This window comes from Chenopodium album, chromosome 25 (genome assembly GCF_948465745.1).
Source record: "Chenopodium album chromosome 25, dcCheAlbu1.1, whole genome shotgun sequence".
NCBI classification, from domain to species: domain Eukaryota; kingdom Viridiplantae; phylum Streptophyta; class Magnoliopsida; order Caryophyllales; family Amaranthaceae; genus Chenopodium; species Chenopodium album.
The window spans coordinates 35414342-35424657 of NC_137858.1; the positions used below are offsets into that span (position 1 = coordinate 35414342).

Sequence of the window (10316 nt, forward strand, 5' to 3'; positions counted from 1 at the left end):
GAGGAGCCCAAATTCTGTCAGCAGAAGAGCTTGAAGAGCCAGCAGATTCAGCATTCCCCTGTTTTAATTTCAAGCAACCAGCATAGTTAACTTGGAACTTAGAAAAGGTAGATTGGATGTAAAGCATTTTCTGTTCAAAAATAGCCATGTTCCTAGTTTTCCACAAGTGCCAAATAGAAACCACAAAAATAGTTTTCCAAGTACTATCACTTTTTAGATTGAAAGCTAACCAATCAACAAGGTTAGTATTATAAAAAGTAACTAAATCAAAGGAGGCATAGTAGTAATTTTGGAAAATAAGAGACCAAAAGGCTGTAGAATTTGGACAGTCCCTAAAAATATGTAAAGAGTCTTCTATAGGAGCTTCACATCTAACACAAACAGGGTCAAAATGAAGAATTTTCTTTTTTAGAGTGTTACCAGAAGGTAAAATATCTCTAACCAAATTCCAAAGCAGCATTTTGTATTTATATGGCACCTTTATTTTCCATAAGTTTTTCCAAGAGAGATTAGAAAGAAAAGAAGAATTTAGATTGCAAGGAGGAAGAGTGGAGTTATAAGCAGATTTTATAGTAAATAAACCACTCTTATCAAGAGTCCATCTAAGTCTATCATTAACATGGACAAGAGTAGGAAGGGGGTGAGCAAGAATAAGAGAGAAAATATAATCTGGATGATATATTTAATGTTGTCCAAATACCAACAATTATCCCTAATAATATTAGAAACCCTCCAATGACCTCTAGAATTAGGAATTCTAATGTTAGGAATAAGATATAAGGGGCAGTCACCAATCCAATGGTGGAACCACAGAGAAGTATCTTCAATGTGTACCTACAAACAGTATTCTTATAATAGAAGAGCCATCAATGTGTACCTACAAACAGTATTCTTATAATAATATGTTTACCACCTAGTTCCATTTTTGTTTTCCCTGCTTAGACTTCTGTGGCCAAAGTTAGAAAACTTCACATAAATTTTGACAAACTCATGTACACACAGAAGTCACGAGGTTAATGCAAGGTTAACTATTAAAAACATATGACTGAAGAGCTTGCATAATATGAATATACAAAGAGGTCACGAGGGCTTTGAGCTTTACCACAAAACTCAAATGCATCGTCTTCTATAAAAGAACCGACTAAAATATAAAAGGGTAAAGATCAACATACTCATCAACTAAGTGCTCTGTAATCATAGAAATATGCAAAATAATGCTGTTTTTAATACATTAATTCCACCAGCAAATTAACACGAAAATTGGTGCAGGTTGACACTAGAAGAGGCTTTAACCATGATACATAGGACATGAGATATCTAACACCCTAAGAAAGGCAACAATGCCCTTGCACCTTCTCTCAAGAGTCAAGACCCTCATCGCTTAATAAGAGCAGAAATGGTTAATTCTTATTCCATACTTCATACAATGGCATGTAAGCAAAAAATGTCAAGGTAGGCACGATCAATCTCATTACACAAGACGTCGTAAAGCATGGTATACTTGGTGAGATGCATGACTATATCCTACAAATCCTAAATCAGAAACAACTAGCGGAAGTAGCCATAAAGTTCGAGGAAGCAAATGCAAAATTTCCAAGGTTCTGTGAGATCAGTGGTAGGGCCAGTCAAGAATACCCTAAAGAATCTGAAGGGAAGCAGTGCTTGGGGACCAGTCACAGGCCATGATGCAAACTGGCCTGGCTTGCATATTTTCTGGTCATTGTTGTGTTCCCGTAGATTCGTCCAGTGCTTCCCATCCAAAGAGCCCTGTAAATTTTATTCAAAGTATTATATAACTCCATACTAATCTGCAAAACTAATTCTCATTCTTTGTTGAATAAACAGAAGGGGAATCTCCTTTGTACCTGAAGATTCCAGTGTCTGATAAATGTCCGCGAACCATCCTGTCTTACTGTATAGTAATTGCACATGAGCTGCATCAATAAATATAGGAGGGATATTAAGATGATGGTTACAGATAACATATATATAGACAGTCAGTGCCAACACAGAACACCTTCGGTTGTTCTATACTTGGTTCATGTTTAGAGCCATATAAAATAAACAAAACAAGCTTAACAACACAATTTTCTTCCTTGCCTTTCAATTTATCAATTACAGCCCACCAACAAATTTTTTTTTTTTTTCCTTCAGTGCAAACTGCAAACACACACTCCTTCCATCATTGGTTCAACCATAAAACCTTTATTATGATTAAGAAATGGGAGATACACTGGAATGAAGAAATGATCCAACTTTTTTAAAGTCTGATCAGTAAAATTATGTATATCTGATTACAAAGGGTTAAGAGTCCTTGAGACAATGTGGCTAAATATTTGAAGGAGAATTTCTTAACATTTTCTAATGCCAGCCCTGTTTTAAAGCTCGATTTTGAAAAGCAAGATAATTAAGGCAACACTTTCATGATCCTGATCTTAATAAGCTCAACAGTTGAGCTTGAGATCCCAGTTCCAAGGAACCACAAGTTTGAGGCTTTTGTTATACTGTAGTTTGTCCTAACCTTGTCCTTCAGTTATATTGTGGTTTGTCCTTACTTTCTAGTTCCAACCATAAGTTTGAGGCTTCTGTTATATTGCGGTTTAATCCCACCCCCACCCCCACCCCCCCCCCCCCCCCACCCCCACCCCCCAAAACAAAACCCCCTCCTAAAAGCAGGAAAGCCTCCAGCTTTATCTAATCCATGAAGGCGCATGGAAAGCCTTGCTTCAAAAATGATAAGAGGGAGGGAAACACTCCAAGCTAGTCATTATACATTAACCAATACACATTGAATGAAGAAGCTGAGAGGAAACCTGATGATCTTCACCAACATCAACCATCCACCAAGAGCAAATCTTCCCATCCTCATACCGAGGTCCAGAAAACGAGGTACCCTAGAGGTAAAAAACAAAAAAGTTTCACCTTATTACCTTAATCTGTAAGAAATACAAGTAGAATGAGCAGTACAAGAGTTGTTTGTCCAGTGTATTGAACCTGGTAAGTCCTTGATGCCAGAACCTTTGGGTCAGTAAGCCTTGACATAGGGCTGCTTGCAGTAATAGTAATCCTCTTCAAAAGACAATATAAGCAATTAATTATGGAATATTATTAGGCAATGACATAATTGACAGCATCCAATGTCGTCTAATGAGTGCATAAATGAAGGACTCACCTTGGAGAGCATTGGATTCACCCAGCGGTGTTCCCCATATGACGTCCCCGCATAATATAGAACCCCATTGCTATCGCCGTCACATATATATTGCAAGTCTTTGTAACTAGAACGCCGGTGGTGAAATCGCGGGCTACAAAAATATTTGTCTATTAATAGTGACTCCCAAATCAGCAATATTCTTCTAGTAAAAGAGAGTAGAGACCAACATATCCCAGCATCCCAAAACATTCATCAAGTGCTTTGATACATTAATTTTAGGATAATCACTATCGGGTAATGATGAGATCCAAATATATAACCGAATCTAAGGAATATAATAAAAAATAATAATAATAAAATAAAATAAAAAAAAACAAAAACAAAAACAAAAAGAAAAAAGGAAGATAGAAGAAAGAAGAGAAGTGCCAATGGACTTACTTTGGTTCAATATCCGTCCAGGTGACACCAAAGTTTGCATAATCTATAGCTTCCTTCACCTTAAATTTAACAGAAAACATTTACTTCTTTATATTTGAAACTTAATTTATTCTTGTTTAAGTTTGAAACAAATGAACATAATTTGATATTAAAACATAATATGTTCATCTTCTTTTTTTTTTAAACTCATATTTCCATTGTTCTTTTGTAATCGCATCATGGGAGATGCACAGTTTTTAAGGAGAGGAGAGAGACAGAGATTTAAACAAAAAAGTGAACCCATGTGATGAGGAGAGAGATAGAGAACCATTGATCAAATAAAGTAATGTTGCATTTAATTTGCAACTTCACAAAAAAGATTACATTGCGATTAAAAAAAAACTAAGGAAGTACATATATTTATTATGTGGGGAGAGTAAGAGATAGGAGGGTCATTACTTACTAGACTTGCAAATGCGGGGATTGACATCATAAGGTTAGAGTTCTCCAACTGCAAAATCAAATAACAACAGTGAATACTCAATATGATATAAAGATAGCTTCTGTGAACCTTCACTACTTTAAATTCAGAATTTACAAGTCAACAGAAGCATTCTCACCTTCTTTAGCAACTCAAACGGCATCAGTGGAAACCGGACAAGTGGCAATAAGTGGTTCAATGAATCAAGCCTCTGGCCAAATAGAACCTCTGGAGTTGCATGAATCAAGTACGCGTCCACAGCATCCCATCCATAATATTCCTTTGCTTTCATACTCCATAACAAGATTGCATTCAGAACCCTCTCCTCTGACGTCACTGTCAGATCTTGATTCTGCAAACAAAGCATTGTCCTATTACAACAACTGCTAAAATACTGTGGACATAACAGCAAACTAGCCACTCTGTGATCAGCTGTACATTGAGGAAAAGATGAAGAAAATAGCCAATAAAGAAGTCAGGGGATTCAATAGATATGCAAAAGGTGTTCAAAGTTTTAGGATTGACCGTGAGACACATTTATAGTAAGAATCAAAGCCCTGCACTATGAATGACTGTTGGCAAATGCAATTCATGACTTGCTCAGGAGAAGAGCCAAGGAGGGTAGAAAAGGGTTTATCACCGCTCTAAATCAAAAACTTTGCATTAATCAATCTTTTCCAAATCTATCACCGAGTATCTCCATTTTGGCCTTTTCCCTCTATGGATCTATATCAAGAATATTTAGATAACTCCAATCCACAAGCATACAGTTAGATAAGTGTCTTGGTTTAAAAACAAAAACCCACCTGTAGAATGTTCCTGAATGTGGCCTCATTTAACGAAGTAAAATCCATGCTTGCGGTGGTACAATAATCAAACTGCATTGAGAATTTCCTCTTGCAGAACTCTTCAATTACTTTACAAGATGGAACTGATGAAATGACTTGAAGTATTTGACACACCGAATCCTGCAACAAATTCAAAGGGTTAGCTTCAGAAGTATCTACTATGCCAAAAACTTTGTTTCCTCGTCCATTAAACTTGTGATAAGAAAAACGCTTGTTGTATGACCTGCTTCCATTAGAAGACGCCATCCCTGCATTCATATATAGATAGACGTATTAATATCTAATAATTCATTGTAATAGGTGTGCCTCTTCATTTGTTTTTCAGAGGTCCCAGACTTCGTGTCACTTCTCCGCTCTTTTAGGACAATGTCATGAAACAAAACTTCATTGTATTGAGGAAAAACAACTATACTACAATGATGAAACCAAGGTATACACAAGATAAGTAATAAAGAGCTACCTCATAGAGGCATTCTAGCAATATCTTGAAGCATTCTTGCTGGAGGTGTGTGATACCAAATTTGTCAGCCAATAGAAGGATATGGAGTAACAAGGTGTCATTGTCTTTAATATCTTCCATATTAAGCTCCCCACTATACATGTAATCAAGCATTGCTTTTAATGCTTCTGGTGATGCCTCCCTCAGATGAACACTTGTGGAAGCACTCTCTCTCATTCCATTTGTGAACATCTACGAACAGAAGTTAGGTTCATCAATAATTTTATGAAAACACAAGGAATCAAATATTGATGAAAACAGTCAATAGACTCACTATTGAGATTTTTAACGAAACAGATTAGACAGAAAGTCTATACAGGCTAGCAACCTCAGTGAGAATACTAATGATTTGTCAATGGTCACTTCCTACACCACTGAAGATATTCAGGCACCAAGAACCATTCACGATTTCCATAAGAAATAAAGCCAAGGGGAGAAAAGAGGATGAAGGATACAGAATATAAAGCAATAAGCCCTTTGACCCAGACTAGATATACTGGATTAAAAGTTGTTTACTTGTTTATACATAGATCAGATTTTCCCTGATTATAATAATCACTTGTCACTACAACATCCATAACAACAGACAAGGGGAAATAAAAAAAATTATAATAGAAGCCTTTGGGTTGATTGAGACATGTATTAGGGACCTATGTACCTCCTTTACTGTCCCCTCCTTGAAGTCCACATCTTCATGACTCAAAATAATCTCTTACAGTTCATATCAAGAGAAACACTACGTAAGATCCATCTTTTTTTTTTACCTAGGAACTTACACTTCTCTCATTAGTCGCAAATAAAGTAGCAAATGTAAACCATTCTCTTTCTATTTTCATCCATTTTCCAAATTCAGAAGGACCCCGGGGGAACTACATCATGCTCATAGGCAGTTACTGCAGTTTCACTAGTATCTTGAGGAGGAAGACATGTGGGTGGGTTAGAGAAGGAATCTTATGAATACAGCAAATTAGGGAGATAGGAAGTATGATGAATAATGATGAGAAATTTTATTTTGTTAGCTTTATCTTAGTGCAAGTGTCCAGCAACTTAAGCTGGGGTTGTTTGGTGATATAATCATATTGAATACAAACTACTATCAACCCTAACCTAAATTTCTTCTTCTTCCTTAACTCTATTATTTCTTTTTATCCATTCTATAACCATCTATAAAGAATATTAGTACTGCAGTGCAAAAAACAGTTCCCCTGAGGCCCATATATAACCCAACCTCTTCATCTTCAAAAAAATGCTAACTTACACCTTTCAACCTTAACCTTTAGTACATCGGAAGAGGTACATAGCCATGCCACGTGATCAAAATAGTAGTTTGCAACGTAAAAATTGATTAGAAGTAATCCAAGTAACACAAATTTTTTTTTTTTTTTTTTTTTCCTTGGGGCAGGGGCGGGGGTGCTCAATATTTTCTGATAAAAGTTTCTATTCTGGATTTAATTCAAGAGCTAACCGTTCACGAAAGCTACATAACAGACAATAAATCAAACAAAAAGAAACTATGAAGCTTCACTAACCTTCAGAAACGGAACACTCCACAAACTGATTATTATCTTATGGGCACCAGCAACAAATCCATAATCCTCGACATAAACCTCCAAGTCACTGTAATTACCATTTGAATAGAATTCCTTAATTCTACTCACATTGAGAGGCAGCCCATTGGGGAACACTGTTGGACGAAGGGATTGACAGTTTGGGTAGCAAATTTCAACATTTTTTCCAGAATCAAACAATTTTTTATTTGTTTTGAAACGTTCCATAATCTGCTCACATTGCTTCACCAATGGCATGACCTCAAATTGTAAGCTGATATCCCTCAAGTTCCCAAGTTGTGACTCTGAAACCTACAACAATAGCAACAATCTTCATGAGAAGTATAAATTTCAAGCTCCACCCAAAATGGAGAGACATAATCAACTAAGTCTTGTGACAGTTAAAGGATGGAGTAAGACATGGTTATATGGATTAACAATTTTAACATACTATATACACACACGAACAGAACAATCTGCATCAATGAAAATGTCTAGCTTCTTTAATGGTTGTTGGAAGTCAAAAATCCTCTTTTCTTCTATAATTGCACCATTTGGAGTTTCACGCTTGCTTATACACACCTTATACCATTAATATTTAATCATATCCTACTACTTCCGGTTAATGTTTTTTGCAACTTTAGCCAAATATGGATGCTACACATTATTTGCAACTAATGTTTTCTTTCCTTTTTAGGTTGTCATTTCTCTCTATGCCTCTCCTCTTCACATGCATTCCTATTTATCTCTCTCTATCTTACACTCACAAACAAATTTTGCCTAGAAGTTCGTGCACCCTTCAAAGTTGCAAAATATGTGAAACATAGGTAGTAATAAAAATTATAAAAAAGCTGATAATTTGAAAGACTATATTGAGATAAATCTAGACCTAGCAATCCTGACACAGACCCGATGACCCGAAAACATTGACCCAAAAATGACCCGAATCCCATGATTGACCCGACCCGACCAAAAAATGGAGTTGACCCGATCTTGACTTGACACCCGAGCTGACCCGACCCGAAGTTGACCCAAACAGACCCGATACCCGAAATTGACCCGAACAAATCCGATACCCGAAATGTCCTGAACTAAAATTGGCTTATAAGTGAACATAAAATGTCTTGCACCAAAAATAACTCAAATTGTTCATGTTCAACCGTAGCTAAGCGCCTAAGCTCATAAACTGAATTGATAATTTCAATTATAACAATAACAAAATATATACCCCGTATAAAATTATTGCTTTGAGCTTGATTCACAAATAAAACAACCCGAACAAGACCCAATCAGATACATACATGACTCGACCCGAACATACTTGACCCGAAATTGACCCGACCCAAACATACTCGACCTGAAATTGACCCGACCTAACCCATACCCGACCCGAATATTAGCTGACCCAAAATGACCCAACCCGAAAGTGACCCAACCCTAACTCGACCCAAATGACCCATTTGCCAGGTCTAGATAAATCTAAAAAGGTCCCATATAAATATATTACTCTTAATATAAATCACAAAGTATGGTCAAAGGAAAGAGTATTAAGTCCAAATGGAGTAATAATAATCGAAGAGCATAAGTTACGAAAGGAAGAGGAAGTATATTGTTTCACAAGAAATTTTCAAGCAGATCATGATCAACATGAGTTATGAGTTAGCTCCTACAGAAGAAGATTGAAACTAATCATTTAACAAACATAAAGGTTCAAAGAAACTATCATAGATGCTCAATTGTTCATTAACCAGACTACTGACATAAGAAAGGAACTAAAACATACCCGGGTCTGGCCAGTATAGATATACTGGAGAAACGCATGCAGGATTGGATAGCCAACTTCTTGAAGCTGAATGATATCTTCATCTGGAGCAAAGTGAAAGTTACCAGCTGCTGCCAAGATGATCTTGTGAGCTGGAACAGGCCTTTCATCTATTCCTGCAAGGAAAAGCACATCGGAAAGCTCCCAGCTCTCGAGAAAATTCGCTAATCCCCACTTATCATCATTACACATAGATTCCTCATAATCCTCTTCATTATCCTCTTCTTCATTATGTGCTCTAGAATCCAGCTGCTTCCATAGGGATATATGGTTCTGTGTCAGAGGCAATACATTTACGTTCCTATACCCAACATGTTTATCCCAACTGCTCAACCCGACATATTGAACATTACAATTTGGGTTCGAATCAAGCCACTGAAAAACAACATTTTGAAATGGATATCTCCCATTTCCAATGCAAATCAACCCATCATAAATACTTATCCAATAGCTCTGGAAAGCAGCTGAAGAACAAAGGCCAACACCTTCAACATCGACCACAGCTTTACCATCAACCTCAATCTTCAATCTCCTATTCCTATGGCTTCCCAAGACAACAGTGTAGTGAGGACTGCTGTCAGTTTTGTAATGATAGTGTTGACTCCCTACATTCTCCCGAAACACGACCGTCACATCATTCCGAGCAAATGCTTCGAAAACCACACAGCCCCGCCCCGCCTCTTTAAACTTAAAGTCCTTTTGCCAGGCACACTCAAAGGGAGCAACAGTCAAGAACTTGTGCTGCCTTTTCTCAATCATCTCTTAAGATTCACTAGCTTTGTATCACTCAAACTCAACTACATTATACAAAGCAATCAATCAAATATGAGAGAAAATTATACTAAATTGAGCTCACTACATAAGCTATAATTAGTTCATGTATAGGAGATAAAGGCAAAGGATAATGAAAATATATGGGCATACATAAAACAGAAAGCTTCCAAAAGGCTTTTATAGTACAAATGAAGAGTGTTGATTTTATAGGATGTTGGATATACATAACTTTAGGTACAAATTAAGTGTCAATTTTATAAGGTGTTAGATTAACTTATCTCTAGGTACACCCGGGTTCATAATAGATTTCGAATACAAATGCGAATAATAAATTATGATGCTAACAAAGAACCCAGAAACTTCTAGCATTGTTTCCATCACAAAACCCACTACAAGACAATTGAGACACTCAAATTACAGCTTGAATAAAAATCAAACCTTGCAACTTGCCATCAATTATACACCATATTCTTATCCAGTAAATCAAAAATATCTGAATCCAATAATTTACCATACAAATAATAAAAATACAAATACAAAATACAAATTAAAGTATTGTACATAAAAACAGCGACATCTCAAAATAAAAATTTTAAAAAATCCAAAATCTGAAAACTTACCAAATTGACAGGAAAATACCCCCTTTTTTTCCAAATGATTAAATAAGTCCAAGAAAATCGGTGGGTAAAAATTAAAAATAGTGGCCGAAATGAAATTGATGAAGGATGAGACGGGTGAATTGGGTTTTTTTCATTTATTGAGAAAATAGCATGA

The 10316-nt window shown here is 36.3% G+C and overlaps 1 protein-coding gene across 1 annotated transcript; it reads right to left on the reverse strand.

Moving 5' to 3' along the window:
• Positions 1-1169: 1169 nt before the first annotated feature.
• Positions 1170-10316, reverse strand: LOC145615044 (BTB/POZ domain-containing protein At2g30600-like). Its single transcript, XM_081670121.1, has 13 exons — positions 10163-10316; positions 8730-9565; positions 6929-7258; positions 5361-5591; positions 4859-5020; positions 4192-4404; positions 4035-4082; positions 3593-3651; positions 3173-3305; positions 2995-3069; positions 2814-2894; positions 1866-1934; positions 1170-1767 (listed from the first exon to the last, which is right to left on the reverse strand). The coding sequence occupies exons 2-13, from the start codon at positions 9525-9527 to the stop codon at positions 1549-1551; spliced, it is 2418 nt and encodes an 805-aa protein (XP_081526247.1). The 5' UTR covers positions 9528-9565; positions 10163-10316; the 3' UTR covers positions 1170-1548.

What these genes read in the sequence shown, in the direction of transcription:
- LOC145615044 (XM_081670121.1), bottom strand. Translation starts at nt 9,527, where the DNA reads ATGATTGAGAAAAGGCAGCACAAGTTCTTGACTGTTGCTCCCTTTGAG. An exon ending in TCTATACTGGCCAGACCCGG is followed by an intron (nt 7,259 to 8,729) that starts GTATGTTTTAGT and finishes CTATTGTTGTAG; the next exon opens with GTTTCAGAGTCACAACTTGG. An exon ending in GGAGTGTTCCGTTTCTGAAG is followed by an intron (nt 5,592 to 6,928) that starts GTTAGTGAAGCT and finishes TTCTGTTCGTAG; the next exon opens with ATGTTCACAAATGGAATGAG.